This window comes from Salvelinus alpinus, chromosome 32 (assembly GCF_045679555.1).
Source record: "Salvelinus alpinus chromosome 32, SLU_Salpinus.1, whole genome shotgun sequence".
Lineage (NCBI taxonomy): Eukaryota > Metazoa > Chordata > Actinopteri > Salmoniformes > Salmonidae > Salvelinus > Salvelinus alpinus.
In genome coordinates, this window is record NC_092117.1 from 5,008,052 (window position 1) to 5,026,002 (window position 17,951).

Below are 17,951 nucleotides of genomic sequence, written 5' to 3' on the forward strand. Positions count from 1 at the left end.
TGAAATCGTTATTAAATTTGGTAAAAAAGTGTCTATGAATTTGTGTTGTACTTGGTCAATAAAAATGTGCTTAGAGTTTTGAAACAAATGCCTTTGGCTGATCAGTTTTGAGGCTTTTACTAAGAGTTGTGAAAATCTACCACATACTTGTGAAAATTGCACCAAAGCCATGAAATAAAAATGTTATAATATGGTAACCCAGACAAATTAATTTCAAAATACTCTCACATACAATATAGAAAAACATTTCTGGCTTTCTTCATCCACTTATACATAGCAGGCTTGAAAATATTCTTAAGGAGGGAATAAAAAGACAAATGAATTCCAGAAGCCATCTTTATGATTCACTTGAGGGTAGTTTTAGTAGTAGAAAAAAACGGTAGAATAATTTTTTTACAACAAAACACAAACGTCCCTCAAACAAATACAAGTACGTACACAGTATGCTTAACCTCAAAGTGCCACTATAATGCATCTGCTTTAAAAGCGTTCTGTGTATTTAATGCATGTACTTTGTAAGCTGCCTATACAGAACACTGAGGTCTTTTACCGTAATTCGAGCTTGAGCGACCAATGAGTCTGGGCCAATTAAAAATAAACATGAACACCAAACAACATGAGCTCCGTCCCTTAGTGCACTGTTCAGATAGGGGAAAGTATAGGGATGTACAGTACAGTATGTACAGTATTAGTGAATGAGTATCCAGGTTCCTGCTCAGTAGGCATGGAACATTAAACATTGTCTGAAACAGAGCGAAGCAGGGGGGGGGGGGTCCTATCTGAACTTGTCCAATAAGAAACCTTTGTTTTCATTTTCTGTTGAAAAAATGTTTTTCTACGACGTGCCCTAATGAACATGGCCCTGGACTCTGTCTCCAATCCCTTTCATATACAGACAAAAATCCCACTATTTTACCATGCCGTGTTTTTCATACTAGCTTTACTGAGTATCTGAAAATAGATAGGGGGTAAAAAAATAAACATGGCAAATTAAATCCCACCTAAAGACTCCTGATTCTTGCAATTTCACAGACCCTGTAACCAAAATACTGGTATCAGGTCTATGTGAATGGTTCTCTGCTTTTTTGCATGTAAATTCATCAACACTTCCATTGTTTAATACCTTCTTAATTTGAAATGTAAACACCCCCCACCCCTCCTAATTTGCCAGTTAGCCACTGATATATGTAAAAGGGGTATACCTGCAAGTAAGTAGTAAATAAGGGGTTGTTTGAAAGTGGGTCATATAAATATTGCCATATACACTGAATGTACACAACATTAGGAACACCTGCTCTTTCAATGACATAGACTGACCAGGTGAATCCAGGTGAAATATATGATCCCTTATTGATGTCACTTGTTAAATCCACTTCAATCAGTGGAGACGAGGGGGAGGAGAGAGGTTAAAGAAGGATTTTTAAGCCTTGAGACAATTGAGACATGGATTGTGTGTGTGCCATTCAGAGGGTGAATGGGCAAGGCTAGGGTTGTGGTGGTCATGACATTTGTCAGCCGGTGATTGTCGAGCAAATAACTGCCGGTCTCATGGTAATTGACTGTTAATTAACAGTAACACATTTAGCATCTCCTGGCTTCCATGCATAGCCTAGAAGCCACTGACGCAGACCTTTGGAACATTACATTTTAAAGTCCAATAAATCCATGTAATGTAGCCTACACAGGGGTTTCCATACTGGTGGCCCGCGGGTGGTTTTATTTGGTCTCCCAAGTTTTCTGAGCAAATTTTTGTTGTTGTTGAATTTTCATTTTTGTGCCAGAACTCTAACCACACTTCAGCTTTCAGGTAGAGAGGTGAGGAGTGATATACGCCAATTAGTAATGAGAGGGATGATTAGGTGGCCATGATGGAATGTGGACAGTTTGGAAATTTAGCCATGACACCGGGGTAAACTCCCCTACTCTTACAATAAGCGCCATGGGATTTTTAATTGCCACAGACACCCATTTTCACGTCCTATACAAAGACGGCACCCAACGCAGGACAATGTTGCCAGATGTAATCAAGGTGTGAAATGATTATGTTTTAGTCAAATATTATATCGGTTTAGGCTTCTTGCGACCAATTTGCAGTATATACACAGTTTTAGAACACCTACTCATTCAAGGGTTTTTCTTAATTTTTTACTATTTTCTACATTGTAGCCACCCTTTCCCTTGATGACAGCTTTGCACACTCTTGGCATTCTCTCAACCAGCTTCACCTGGAATGCTTTTCCAACAGTCTTGAAGGAGTTCCCACATATGCTGAGGACTTGCTGGATGCTTTTCATTCACTCTGCGGTCCGACTCATCCCTAACCATCTCAAATTGGTTGAGGTCGGGGGATTGTGGGGGCCAGGTCATCTGATCCAGCACTCCATCACTCTCCTTCTTGGTCAAATAGCCCTTACACAGCCTGGAGGTGTGTTGGGTCATTGTCCTGTTGAAAAACAAATAATAGTCACACCAAACCAGGTGGGATGGCATATCGCTGCAGAATAATGTGGTAGCCATGCTGGTTAAGTGTGCCTTGAATTCTAAATAAATCACAGACAGTGTCACCAGCAAAGCACCGCCACACCATCACACCTCCTCCTCCATGATTTACGGTGTAAAATAAACATGCGGAGATCATCCGTTCACCCATACCACGTCTCACAAAGACACGGCGGTTTGGACCCAAAAATCAACAATTTGGACTCCAGACCAAAGGACAAATTGCTACCGGTCTAATGTCCATTGCTCGTGTTTCTTGGCCCAAGCAAGTCTCTTCTTCTTATTGGTGTCCTTTAGTAGTGGTTTCTTTGCAGCAGTCTCCTCTGAACAGTTGATGTTGAGATGTGTCTGTTACTTGAACTCTGTGAAGCATTTATTTTGGCTGCAATTTCTGAGGCTGGTAACTCTAATGAACTTGTCCTCTGCAGCATAGGTAACTCTGGGTCTTCCATTCCTGTGGCGGTCCTCATGAGAGCCAGTTTCATCATAGTGCTTGATGGTTTTTGCAACTGCACTTGAAGTAACTTTCAAAGTTCCTTGAAATGTTCCGTATTGACTGACCTTCATGTCTTAAAGTAATGATGGACTGTCATTTCTCTTTGCTTATTTGAGCTGTTCTTGCCATAATATGGACTTGGTCTTTTACCAAATAGGGCTATCTTCTGTATACCCCGCCTATCTTGTCACAACACAAATGCTTGGCTCAAACGCATTAAGATGGAAAGAAATTCCACAAATTAACTTTTAAGAAGGCCCATCTGTTAATTGAAATGCATTCCAGGTGACTACCTCATGAAGCTGGTTGAGAGAATGCCAAGAGTGTGCAAAGCTGTCATCAAGGCAAATGGTGGCTATTGGGAGAATCTCAAATATAAAATATATTTTGATTTGTTTAACACTTTTTTGGTTACTACATGATTCCACATGTGTTATTTCATAGTTTTGATGTCTTCACTATTATTATACAATGTAGAAAATAGTAAAAATAGAAAAACCCTTGAGTAGCTGTTCTAAAACTTTTGACCAGTAGTGTGTATATATATATATGTGTGTATATATATATATGAAATAATATAGAAACAATTGGCCCACGGCTGAATCTAGTTGATGATCCCTGCACTATTCTATGTCAATCTACTATCCCACATAGTACAAAAGTTGAACTATGCTATTCTATGCGAGAAATAAATATTCCAAACATAGTCTGGGAAAGTTGTGGGATGCGATAGATCCCAAATTAATACAACCTCTAGCATCAATTTTTTTTTTTTTAAAGCAACAGATCAGAACGTTTAGTTTAAAATGTTGATAAACTATTAGGCTACTTCATCACATTATAAGCTCAGCAATGCGCACGCGGTAGCAGGCTATAAGTGCGAACGTTCCAAAATGCAATAAATTAGCGGGAAAACACCATTCTCAAAAGTGACCGCAAATGCGAAATACGCATGTAATACTTTTATTATAAAGTTGCATTTTTTTATGGTGAAAATTATCTTCCCCAAACTTGAAACTCACGTGTTGTGTTTGTACGCCAGTTAGGCTCTACACCCGGTGTGAGGCGAATTAATCTGCATCATTTTAAGAAGTTACTTTAGTTGTGATACAAACCTTATCAAAAGATATAGGCCTACATGAGGTGTGAGACTATGATTTTAAAAAGTCGCAAAAAAACCCGCTGTTTCTTGCCTTTCTGCACACAAGCTGGGCATCATTCACAAGTGAATATATATAATTCACAAGTGATAGGCTAATATTGTCACCCATCAGACTATTCTTGATTTAATCTTGTCTTTACATATACTAAATAATATATGTGTAAAATTAGTTTTGATTTAGAACGGACCATTATCATGCACCTGTCTTTAAACATGTAAAATACATGTAATCTATGCACTTAAATCGCGAATTTAAGACGCTTTTCCTGTGTTTCATTTTCATGCCAGCCAGGTAGGTTATACTCTTGATTTTCAATAACATTTGCATTGATGTCAGAGTGATAAGAGGGACAAGTTTGTTAGGATACTCGTTTGGTAGGCCTAATTACCGTGACTAAACGTGGAATGCCCAAGGTAAAATACAAGAATTAAGTGCTGTTGAACGGAACTGAAAGGCTCCTGGGTTTTTCACGCTCAACAGTTTCCTGTCGGTAACAAGAATGATCCACCAGCCAACTTGACACAACTGTGGGAACCATTGGACTGTGTGGAACGCTTTTGACTCCTAGAGTCCATGCCACGAGGAATTGAGGCTGTTCTGATGGAAAAAGAGGAGGGGTGGGCTACTCAGTATTAGGAAGGTGTTTCGTACACTCAGTGTATTTTTTTTACAGGTAACATGCCACATCTTCTGTCTGAAATTGGTATATTAAAGTAAGCATGATCAGTGCCTAAAAAACAAAAAATAAACACAGCCCCAGTCAAGCAGCCCTGGTTTTGAACGTAACGATTTTAATTAAAGTTGTTTGGAGGGAGAGAGCTCTCTCAGTACCTGTAGTCCTTGAAGTGGTGATGCTGCTTTGTCGAGGGTATGGTAGATGTGGAGAATATTGTGGTGGTGTGTGTCTACTGCTACTGGAGGACATGACTGGTGCTGCAACAACAGATAATGTGCTTCTCCAATGCTTCTTCACGTTCAACCATCTCCGTGTCAAACGCCTGAGGGATACAAGGGACGAAGAGACGGACAGACACCTCAACTCATCTGTCCTTTTATGAATATATCTCTGTCTTTTTTTTTACTTCCCTTTTTTTGTCCTTTTAAATTCCTGCCATTCCATCCTGTTTTGTCTAACATTGTTCCCCTCTGTCCTCTGGGTCTATCTGCAGGCACAGCTCTCCACCGACATGCTGGGGTAGACCTTGAGCACCAGGTTCACTCCCTCGTCCTGGTAGAGAACCACCAGAGGGCTCATCTTCTCTGGGACACAGCAGGGCTCTGGGACCCCTGGAACTATCCCAACCGCACGAACTATACTCTGGATGGTTGCATGGTTAGAGGGATGCAGCACCTGGGAGAGAGAGAAGCAATGGGGCGAGAATGGGAATGGCCGGTGCGGGAGAGAAAGAGAGGGAGAGAGAAGAGGTTACAGCATTGTCACTTCAAATCAAATCAAATTTGATTTGTCACGTGCGCCGAATACAAGAGCTTTAGACCTTACAGTGAAATGCTTACTTACAAGCCCTTAACCAACAATGCATTTGTAAGAAAAATAAGTCCTAAGAAAGTATTTACTAAAATAAACTGAAGTAAAAAAAAAAATAAGAACATTTAAAAATAACAAATAATTAAAGAGCAACAATAAAATGATAGTATCGAGGCTATATACCATACAGTCAATGTGCGGGGGGGCACAGGTTAGTTGAGGCAATTGAGTTAATATGAACATGTAGGTAGAGGCAATGCCTGTAATAAAACTGACAATGCCTGCAATAATTCAACAGGAAAGAATACATTAAGGTTATTCTGCATTTTTTTTTAAAGAAGGAAGACTAGCCTTGATAAAAGCTATCTATGATTTAGAAGCACAATGGTTATTCATTTAATAAAGTGCAAGTAGGAAAACATAACATACATGTAAGTGTGTCCGCACTGGCCAGTAATGTATCTACTGATTTATACTATTTCATAAATGGTGTAGACATATCATCAGACTGGGAGCAATGAAGCAGTTCCAAATTGGGAACCAGAAAAACATTCTCCACAGTCATGTGAGGGTGTCCTCTCTGCCTTACATAAGCTCTGCTCTGTGCTCTAACATTAGCCATATGTATTGAGACTAGTCTTTAGCTCAGAAGGCTACCAAAGACTGGATTTCACATGGGTTCAAATCCAGCCAGTCATAGTCTTTACCTTGGGCATGGGGAATCCACAGGCTCCAGCGCAGTAGTAGGCATCGAAGGCTTTAGGCGCCAGGACCCACTCACTCCAGCCGATGTCGGCAAAGTCCACCCTGAGTGTCCTCCTAGAGCAGCTCCTAATCTGGGCCTCCGATCCCCGCTGTCTCTTCTTCGCCTTACGCATTGTCCACTCATCAAAACTCAGCATTGGAGACTTACTTCCTCCTGCTTTCCCTCTATCGTTTCTTCCATCACTCCTTCCCTCACTGTTGTCTTGCAACCTACTCCCGCCATCGCTGCTCGTCGTTGGGGTCCTCTCGTCCAAGCTCAGAACTGGCGATTGACTCCCTCTATCCCTCTCTCCATCTTTGACTTCTTCCTCTCCGCCCTGGCCGTTCCTCGTCCTCTCCTTCCTCCCAGGCTTGGGATTGCTAGGTTTCAGGGTGCGGTAGGCGGTTTCAAACAGGTACTCTTTCCTGGATCCGCTAGGCCTGTACTCCACCTCTGGTAGCTCGTTGTTCTGGATGGAGTCTGGGCGGGATGGCACCCCCCTTCTCACACGACCCTTTGACCCCTGCTTAGGGGGAAGAAGAGAAGGGCGAGAAGTATTTTCCTTCACCTCAGCCTCAGGGCCATACCTCTGTAAAGTCTGTGCCACACTGTTGGGCTCATCTAGCGCATGGTCGTCTGCGTACATCAACAAATAAGGTAGACTGGCCCCCGACAGCGTGTCCTCTGGCTGTCTGTGGTACTGCAGCCCAAAGTCCAGCTCCACTGACACCAAATGGCTGCCTTTTTCCCTGGCCTCCTTTATCGCCACAGTCACGTCCTGCGTCTGCCACAACCCTCTCTGGTTAGGGTGAAATGTCACGTTGCCTAGCAATGACGCCTGCGACCTTGGATTGAACCCTGACCCAGAGGGGCTGGAGTGAAGGAAGAGGTGGATGGAGGGAGCAGGGTGGAGGTGGAGAGAGCGACAGGCCGGGATTTTGTAGCGTTTGCTGAACCAGGCCCTTGGCCGTGGGCACCGGTCGAACAAGAAGTGAAACGTGGCAGAGAGGATGCGCTCCGAGTCCTGGAGAGACGTCAGGTTCAGATGGTAAAACGTCCTCTGGTCAGACGAGTCTACAGGGGGAGAAATGTGTTACTTCAGATAGTCTTTCACAGTGACCCAGGCCTTAACACCTAAAGAGCAGACAGAGGCACATTGATTCCCTAGGTGGGAAGAAACCTTGAGTGAAACCAGACTGGAGAGGGAACCCATCGTTCTCTGGCTGTTATAGGAGAGGATAGGAGAGGGGAAGAGTTAGGGAGATGGGGAAGGAAAGAGAGAGGGTGAGGGGGATGGGGAGAGAAGAGAGGAGAGGAGAGTAGAGGGGGAGTGAGTGAGGGAGGGAGATGGGTGCAGAGGAGTGGGGGGAGGGTGGCATGAGTAACATATTCATGATGTACACTAGGCAAACAGCAGACGTATTGTCCATTGTATATGCGTCTGCGGATGTATGGAGTGACTTAAGAGATATACATTACTCTGTATCCAGCCTCAGGCATATGGAAACGCTTATTTCAGTTTCCCCCAAAGCTTCCCCTAAGCCACCAATACAGCCAACACTGTCTGCCCCGCACCAAGACACTAACCTAAGGTTTTTACAGATCTCTTGTTGTTGCTCCCTTACGTCTCTCCTTAGATTACATGGCTTCTGCAGTAAAAAAATAACATGCTGTCTGATAACCACCTAAGAAGAGCTCCTCCTTAAATTGAAATGTTTATATTATATGCGCACAGTTGAGTTATTTTAGTGCATTGCTGTGTTCTGCTCGTGTAGAGGAACGTCCGTTTGTGCAAACGGTTTGGAGAGATTTTGAGAGATTGACCGACTTGGTTCTCGCAAGACTCAACCGCTGAATCATCAGGCAACCCAAGGAAGGAATGGGATAGGAGGACCATAAACCCAACCAAAGGACGACAACAAGAATTAGGACATAGATAAACAAACACGAAAGCAACAGAGGGAGAAAGAGGATGGATTTCCAAAGGATTTCTGGAGGATAGTTCAGGCTTGACAGGGAAACAAGCATTCAGATAAACAAAAAAACAAGCAGAAGAGCACTTGGAAAGGAGGTTGAAGCGGTGAAACCTTCTGAACATCGAGAAAGTATCTTAATGTATGTGCGATGTGTTGTTTTATTGTTCCTAAAAGTGCAAAGTCAATTGATCTATCGGTGCATTGTTTAAATGAGTGCGTTCATCAAGGGGAACATGCACATCATTCTAGAGAAGCGTGCATTGTTCAAAGAGGTCAACGTGGAGATGAAGATGGATGCGTTCTCGAAGCATTATTTCAGAGACCTTGCCATCACGTATCCTGAAGAAAATCGAAAAGAAATTGCTTGGGGAATCTCCAGAGACTCTGAGGGCAGACTTCATCCTAAAAGCGAACAAGGAAATTAAATGAGACCTTCTGACGATCCTAATGCTTGGCACACAGCTCTCCACAAGACCAACAATGATCTTAACATGTCAGAAAACAGAACAATGAGGCACCTGTATATTGATTCCACCCCCAAATGTAATGTTGATATATATAATAACAGCACTGTGATGATTCAAGCTTCGGAGTCCAGTCTGGATCAATTGGTCCACTAGCTCGACCAAATAAAACCTTTTGTTGCTCAACTTAAAACCTCTCCACTGTCACTACCTACAACAGCCCTCACTCCATCTGTGCCCCAGTATGTAGCCCTCAGGGTCCCTCCCTCCCCTGCCTGCAGCAGACACAGCCCTGAGCACGCCTCTCTCACACGGTACACCTACAGTACCACAGCATCTTATAGCGGAGGAGATCAGCCTGGATAGGGATGGGATCCGGGAGCTGCAGTGTGCCATGAAAATGTTGAGGAGGACAGTTAGGCTGTCAGGATGTTTAGGCTCTCAGGATGGAAGTGTGCGGACTTAGAGAGGAACTACCCGGCCCAGTCAACACCAGCCACATGCACGACCTGCAGAAAGAGCTTAATGAACTAAGGCAGGAATTTCTCAGCCACCACCATCCACTCTACAAAGAAACCCACAAAAACCCAGGACCAGGCCAACAGCTGAATCAGAACCCACCAACGAACCCAACCAACCGACCAACCCAACCAACCAATGCACCAACACAGCTGACCCCCTCCATCCCCATCTCATGGCCTGTAATTACTCCCATCACTCCTGCCATCCTCCATAGACCTGACGAGAAACCAGACATAATATTAATGTTGGACTCAAATCGAACGATTAAATTAGAGAATAAACCTTTCCAAAATTAAAAGGTGTCAAAGTGCCCAACAACAGAGAGAGCTATGGAGCACTTGACTGTGGCCCAGCTTAGCTCTCCAAGCCATATAATCATTCACACAGGGACCAATGACCTGTGTGCCAAACAGCAGAGGGTGCCCACATCACTAAGGGGAGTGATAGAGAGGACCTCCACCATCTTCCCGCTTGCAAAGACAGTAATATCTACCTTGCTCCAAAGGAGAGATTTATGACTGTTTTTATGACCATGTACACCTGTACAGAGGCAGTCCCCACCTTCGCCAGGCCGTTAAAGGATGTTTCTCTGGGTGGCCAGTCCACCTCACCCCACAGGAGCAGCAGACCAGCCACCAACTCCCTGAGACAAATCAGACGCTCCTTTAGACCTGCACCCGGTGGTGCCTAACAGAGACCGGCGAAAAGCCAGCAACACTGCCCCCCCCACACCACTTCTCTCCGGGGAACTGCATGCAGATACACTGAGCTATGCCCAAGCCATACACCCGTTGCAGCACAGGTCAACCAGAACCGGCCCATCACAACTCTTGTAGACCTGAACCATCACAGCACATCTCTACCAGACCTGGCTCATCAAAGCACAGCTCAACCAGACCTGGCCCGCCTCAGCACAGCTCTACCTGACCAGGTCCGACTCAGCACAACTCAACCAGACCTGGCCCGCCTCAGCACAGCTCTACCAGACCCGGCCCATCACAGCACAGCACAGCTCTACATGACCTGACCCATCGCAGAACAGCTCTACCAGACCAGGCCCACCTCATCTCAGCCCAGCTCTACCCAGCACCGACCACTACCCTAGGGTCTGGAAAAACAGTGTTGAGGGTAGTGCACCACATGATGCAGTCCACACCATGTATCATTCACATCATCAGCCCTCATATGCTGAGAGTTTGGAGCTTTGCCAGCCACACTGCCCTCCACACCACCCTCCTCAATTACCCCCACAACCTCCCTCTCAGGCAAGTTTTGGTTACCCTCCCTATTCCCATGCCCAGGACAGGCCTGGGACACTCCTGCCCCCAATGGCAGCCCCAACCATGCAACAGGAGGCACACCAAGGCCTGTGCACACACAGAATTGAGCACCAGCAGCCACTCTGATCCCCTGCAGCAGCTCCACTCCTTTGGCGGGAGCTTCATCCAGGTAGACTGAGCTCTGCCAACACTGCTCTCCCACTTCCCGCCCCAGCCACTGCATCCAGCGAATTGTCAAATGCTCAGACTACTTTGCTCTCACGTGGTTGGCCCGGGACCTTGGCAAAGTCTCAGCTCATTCAACGAACAGCTGCAGATGACCCTATGCCTGTTAGCTCTTATGGGAATGAGCTGAATACCCCTCTGACTTTAAATCTCGTAAGGGGCTTGGGCTAATGCACCTAAATGTGCAAAGTATTATAAAGAAAATAGACATTTGGGAACAGGACTCATGTCCTGACATTCTGCTTCACTCTGAAACATGGTTCAGTGGTTCTGTATCTGATAAAGACTTTGAAGTAAATTATTCTAATGTATTTAGATGTGACAGATTCTAGAAAGGGAAAGGAGTGGCCATATACACTACAGGTCAAAAGTTTTGGAACAGCTACTCACTTAAGGGTTTTTCTATATTTTTACTATTTTCTACATTGTAGCTTAATAGTAAAGACATCACAACTATGAAATAACACATATGGAATCATGTAGTAACCAAAAAAGTGTTAAACAAATCAAAATATATTTTATATTTGAGATTCTTCAAAAAGCCACCATTTGCCTTGATGACAGCTTTGCAACCTCTTGGCATTCTCCCAGCCAGCTTCATGAGGTAGTCACCTGGAATGCTTTTCAATTAACAGGTGTGCCTTGTTAAAAGTGAATTTGTGGAAATTCTTTCCTTCTTAATGCGTTTGAGACAATCAGTTGTGTTGTGACAAGATAGGGGGGTATACAGAAGATAGGGCTATTTGGTAAAAGACTAAGTCCATATTATGGCAAGAACAGCTCAAATAAGCAAAGAGAAACGACAGTCCATCATTACTTTAAGACATTAAGGTCAGTCAATACGGGAAAATTTGCAGTCGCAAAAACCATCAAGAGCTATGCTGAAACTGGCTCTCATGAGAACCTCCACAGGAAAGGAAGACCCAGAGTTACCTCTGCTGCAGAGGATAAGTTCATTAGAGTTACCAGCCTCAGAAAAGGCAGCCCAAATAAATACTTCACAGAGTTCAAGTAACAGACACATCTCAACATCAACTATTCAGAGGAGACTGTGTGAATCAGGCCTTCATGGTCGAATTGCTGCAAAGAAACCACTACTAATAAGAAGAGACTTGCTTGGGCCAAGAAACACGAGCAATGGACATCAGACTGGTGGAAATTTGTCCTTTGGTCTGGAGTCCAAATTGGAAATTTTTGGCTCCAACCGGCGTGTCTTTGTGAGACGCGGTGCGTGTGAACGGATGATCTCCGCATGTGTTTTCCCACCGTAAACTATGGAGCCTCCTCCATACTTTACGGTGGGAAATACAAATGCTTAGATAATCCGAAATTTTATGGTGTGGGGCTGCTTTGCTGCTGACACTGTCTGTGATTTATTTAGAATTCAAGGCACACTTAACCAGCATGGCTACCACAGCATTCTGCAGCGATACGCCATCCCATCTGGTTTGTGCTTAGTGGGACTAATATTTGTTTTTCAACAGGACAATGACCCAACACACCTCCAGGCTGTGTAAGGGCTATTTTACCAAGAAGGAGAGTGCATCAGATGACCTGGCCTCCACAATCCCCCGACCTCAACCAAATTGAGATGGTTTGGGATGAGTCGGACCGCGGAGTGAAGGAAATGCAGCCAACAAGTGCTCACCATATGTGGGAACCAGGTGAAGCTGGTTCAGAGAATGCTAAGAGTGTGCAAAGCTGTCATCAAGGCAAAGGGTTGCTATTTGAAGAATCTCAAATATAAAATATAAACACTTTTTTGGTTACTACATAATTCCATATGTGTTATTTCATAGTTTTGATGTCTTCACTATTATTCTACAATGTAGAAAATAGTGAAAATAAAGAAAAAACATTGAATGAGTAGGTGTTCTAAAACTTTTGACTGGTAGTGTATGCAAAATCTAATTTAATCTTTAAATATTTCTGAGCTCCTGGTTGTGTACATAAACCAGAATACACATTTATTTGTTTCTGGGATATACCATAGCGGATGCTGTTGGTGCTATATCCAAGTGTTTTTACACGTTTTTTTGTCCTTTGAGTTGGTCATTTTAGGGGATTTGAATCTGGATTGTCTATCCCCAGCCTCAGATCAATTTAAGAGTATATGCATTGATTTTAATCTGACTCAATTGATCTCAAAACCCACATGGCTATATGTGAAAAACTCTGTAAACTCCTCATTGATTGATATAATTCTTACTAATAACCCCCATAAATATTTCTCCAGTGGAATATTTGCATATGATCTCAGTGATCATTGTCCCCATAGTATGTATTAGAGATACGAAACAGCAAAATACTAATCCTTGTTTAACTAATTAAGAAGAGACATTGTAAAACGTTTTTTGGCTCTAGAACATTTATCTTCTATATTTATTCCTCTGGCAGATAAACACGCCCCTTTTAAACAATTCAGAGTCAAAGATAGATCTAACCCTTGGTTTTCTTTCAGAGCTATCATAGCTCATTAAGATGAGAAATCAGACCTGGGCCAAAGCAAGGAATACTGACTGTGTAGTGGACTGGTAAACTTTCAGACAATTGAGAAACAGACGTACTATCTCGATTAAAAAAGCTAAATCAAGCCACTTTTTCAGCTCCATCTCTGACTGCTGGTGATCATTCAACATTTTGGAAAACAGTAAATGCACTGAAGTGTACAAATTCCTCTTCTTCCCCGCCTAAGCAAGTTCTGTCTGACTCTGGCATCATACCTGAGAAGAGTGGAATAAGTGATGCTTTTAATCATCATTTTATCTCGGCAGGCCTTTCATTTGAGATAAACAGTGGTTTAATTGACCCTTTTCATTCAATAGACTGCTCTTCCCTCTGCCAGCCTTTAGCTGACTCAACGGTTAACCTGTCAACTTCCAGTGAATCTTTTTTTTCAATTCAACAATATACTATCTGTGATGTGCTAGATTCCTTGCTTAAGATTGATATAAAAAAAAATATCCACTGGGGCTGATATGCTTGATCCATTTTTGCTACAGCTCTCTGCCCCCCTGATTGCTGAATAATTAACCAATATTTTTAACATGACGATTATATCTGGTACCATCCCCAAGGTTTGGAAGGTGGCCCATGTATTCCCCCTTCACAAAGGTGGTGACCCTTGTGACCTAAATAATTATCCCTCTATTTCTAAACTTTTTTGCCTAGCTAAAATATTAGAATCCTTGATTCATTCCCAGCTAAGATATTTCTTATCTTTGAAATGCATTTTAAATGTAGTGCACATCAGTCAGGTTTTAGACCAGGTCATAGCACTCTCTCGGCCACATCCCTAGTTATGAATGATGTGGTTAACTGTATGGATTAAAGACAACCTTGACCTTCATTGACCCTGTCAAAGACTTTCGATACGGTTTATCACTCACTGCTAATTCAGAGGCTTTCCTCAATTGGCCTAGACCAGGCTGCATGTAGCTGGTTTAAACATGACTTGACAGATAGAACTCAATATGTATCTACTGATGGTGTTAAATCAGGTTTCCTGGATATTACGAAAGGTGTCGCTCAAGGGTTCATTCTGGGTCCTGTACTGTTTACTGTTTACATAAAAAAATTACTCTGTAATTTTTTTTTACCTGCACTTGTATGCTGATGATACTGTTGTGTATGCTATTACCCCCACGGTTGACCAGTTTTGTCTTCATTTTACTATAGAAAAACTTAATTGACCTGAAACTAGTATTGAGTGCAGGTAAAACGAAGTATATGTTGTTTTCTAGAGAGCATAAAAACAACTGATTTAAGCATACGTCCATAATGATCGTGTCCCTGCTTACAAATATCTGGGCATCTGGATAGATGAAAAGCTGTCTTTTAAAAAGCATATTGATGAGTTAGTTATGAAGCTGAGAATAAAAATGGGTTTCTTGTCACACCCTGACCTTAGAGAGACTTTTTATTTATCTATTTGATTAGTTCAGGGTGTGATTTGGGTGGGCATTCTAGTTTTTCTATTTCTTTGTTGGCAGGGTATGGTTCCCAATCAGAGGCAGTTGTCTATCGTTGTCTCTGATTGGGGATCATACTTAGGCAGCCTTTTTTCCACCTTTAGTTTGTGGGATCTTGTCTATGTCTAGTTGCTTTCTGCACTGCATATAGCTTCACGTTCGGTTGTAGTTTATTGTTTTTTCATGTTCATCAAAATAAATGATGTACGCTTCCCACGCTGCACCTTGGTCTGATTCTTCCATCAACGAACGTGACAGCTACAAGCTTGGAACACCTGTATTTGGGGAGTTATTACCATTCTTCTCTGCAGATCCTCTCAAGCTCTGTCAGGTTGGATGGGAAGCGTTGCTACACAGCTATTTTCAGGTCTCTCCAGAGATGTTAGATCGGGTTCAAGTCCGGGCGATGGCTGGTCCACTCAAGGAGATTCAGAGACTTGTCCCGAAGTCACCCCTGCGTTGTCTTGGCTGTGTGCTTAAGGTCGTTGTCCTGTTTGAAGGTGAAAATTCACCCCAGTCTGAGGTCCTGAGCGCTCTGGAGAAGGTTTCATCAAGGATCGCTTTATAATTTGCTCTGTTCATCTTTCCCTCGTTCCTGATTAGTCTCCAAGTCCCTACCATTGAAAAACATTCCCACAGCATGATGCTCCCACCACCATGCTTCACCATAGGGCTGGTGCCAGGTTTCCTCCAGACGTGACGCTTGACATTCAGGCCAAAGATTTCGATCTTGGTTTCATCAGAGCAGAGAATCTTATTTCTCATTGTCTGAGAGTCTTTAGGTGCCTTTTGGCAAACTTCAAGCGGGCTGTCATGTGCCTTTTACTGAGGAGTGGCTTCCGTCTGGCCACTCTACCATAAAGACCTGATTGGTGGTGTGCTGCAGGAATGGATGTCCTTCTGGAAGGTTCTCCCATCTCCAAGAGGAACTCTAGAGCTCTGTCAGAGAGGCCATCGGGTTCTTGGTCACCTCTCTGACCAAGGCCCTTCTCCACCGTTTGCTCAGTTTGGCCAGGTGGCCATCTCTAGGAAGAGTCTTGGTGGTTCCTAACCTCTTCCATTTAAGAATGATGGAGGCCACTGTTTTCTTGGGGACCTTCAATGCTGCAGATTTGGTTTGATACCCTTCCCCAAATCTGTGCCTTGACACAATCCTGTCTCGGAGCTCTACGGACAATTCCTTTGACCTCATGGCTTGGTTTTCATCGGACATGCACTGTCAACTGTGGGACGTTATATGGACTGGTGTGTGATACATGGCTATGTTTTCATTTATAAACCCCTTTTACAAAAAGTTTCACTGTACCCAACATCTTTACTAAACTTTGGACACACGAGATACCACACCAGGTCTCAGGGATTTAGGTAAATCAGCTTTTTGTTTTCTTGCACCGACTTTGTGGAACAATCTTCAACATGTTCTTAAATGTGATGTTTTGGTGCCTCTGGGGCATTTCAGAAGGCTGATTGAGGACCTTATTACTGATGAATCTGCTCGATTTTTATGACCATGTTCTTTCTGCTTGCATTTTGTATTTACATTGATGTGTGTATCTTCTGTAATTTATTTAATTCAGGGATCCTCTGTAAAAGTGACCTTGGTCAGTATGACTCCCTGATAAAATAAAGGTTAAATAAATTAAACAAAATGTTAAGTCAATGTGGGTCAAGGTTCATAAAAAAACACCACAGGAAAATGGCATCACTGCGTGCTAAGCCTTCATACTCCAGCCCAGGATACAGTGGCCTCTTTAGGAAAATAGATATGGTGCATTATTGGTGTCCCCCTGTCTCCTAGTTACCGCATTGTTGTCGCGGCCAGCGCGGCAGCTGGGCTCCACTTGGGGGCGAATTCTACACACATTCTCGCGCATCTGCGGCTGGAGCTGTGGCAGGACCACACTACATACAGATCTGCCCAAGTGCGTCATAAAAAGCACTGTGGCATTCTCAGACGGTTCCAAAACAATCCTACCTATTTGGGGTGTCTGACCACATGCGTCTGCTTTTTTCAGCCCGCTGTTAGCTATTTCAATTAATTAGGTTGCCTACTAGAAGGGAGGTGGGGGGGGGGGGGCAGTACATAATATCAGTACATGATATTATTGAAAAACATAAAGACCTTTTGGTTGTTATATAATATAACCATACATTCATCATAACTTGGTGAGTGAAGGCACCGCCTATGCACGTTGCATTTCTCTCCATGCCTATCTCATCAGCGCCTTTCCCTCTTAGAACAGACAATAGTCCGCAACGTATGTGCATCTCAAGAAATTAGGAAGCATATCAGAGTTGAGGATATTACTCATTTATCGACATTCATTTTCCCTGTCCAGCATCATAGACAGCTACACCACAGCCACACTCACCTTGGCTGGCTCTGAAACTCCTGACAGTGTTTCCCTCTCTGAGTCGTTTCAGATCTCTGTTGTACTTCTCATACAGCCTGTACATGTGCTGTGAGACCACATCCTGATTAGCTCTGTCTCGGTCAAACGGAGAATCGGTTCCATCGCTGCCCTGTCCCTGCAAGCCCCATGGGGTTCTGCTCGAGGTCCGACCCTCCAAAGCTCCGAGACAACAACCTAGCGTTAGAAAAAGCATGTGCGCGGTAAACTCGAACCAGACTGCCATTTCAGAACCAAACATAAAATCCTTTACTCAAGGGAGAAAACGCGCATCCGAGGATTGACTTGTAATAAAGGTGTCTGTAATAAAGGCGTCCTTTTTTACTCCTCTTTTATGCCGTGTGGATGCTGGAGGTTAGTTTACTCTCCTCAGAGCTACTTTAACACTTGTTTCTCCTTTACAGCCAGAGGTTAGAGGGGTAACACTGGAGTAGTGAAAGGTGCTGACGTCCACTTCTGCAGCCAATGAGAGAACTCACACACTACAGTTCCAGTTCGTTATTCCTCTCTCTCTCTCTCTCTCTCTCTCTCTCTCTCTCTCTCTCTCTCTCTCTCTCTCTCTCTCTCTCTCTCTCTCTCTCTCTCTCTCTCTCTCTCTCTCTCTCTCTCTCTCTCTCTCTCTCTCTCTCTCTCTCTCTCTCTCTCTCTCTCTCTCTCTCTCTCTCTCTCTCTCTCTCTCTCTCTCTCTCTCTCTGTGTGTGTTCCATCTTAAA

At 43.5% G+C, this 17,951-nt stretch overlaps 1 protein-coding gene across 1 annotated transcript; it reads right to left on the bottom strand.

Moving 5' to 3' along the window:
* Window positions 1-5,218: 5,218 nt before the first annotated feature.
* Window positions 5,219-17,586, bottom strand: LOC139562382 (growth/differentiation factor 10-like). Its single transcript, XM_071380074.1, has 3 exons — window positions 17,200-17,586; window positions 6,352-7,463; window positions 5,219-5,509 (listed from the first exon to the last, which is right to left on the bottom strand). Exons 1-3 carry the CDS (start codon window positions 17,477-17,479, stop codon window positions 5,318-5,320), a joined length of 1,584 nt encoding a protein of 527 aa, XP_071236175.1. The 5' UTR covers window positions 17,480-17,586; the 3' UTR covers window positions 5,219-5,317.
* Window positions 17,587-17,951: the final 365 nt, after the last annotated feature.

Bases quoted from the DNA above. Each gene is read 5' to 3' on its own strand.
- LOC139562382 (XM_071380074.1), bottom strand. From the start codon at position 17,479: ATGTTTGGTTCTGAAATGGCAGTCTGGTTCGAGTTTACCGCGCACATG. The intron at 7,464-17,199 runs GTGAGTGTGGCT...CTCCCCCTGTAG, and splicing joins GAGTTTCAGAGCCAGCCAAG to ACTCGTCTGACCAGAGGACG. The intron at 5,510-6,351 runs GTAAAGACTATG...TCTCTCTCCCAG, and splicing joins GTGGATTCCCCATGCCCAAG to GTGCTGCATCCCTCTAACCA.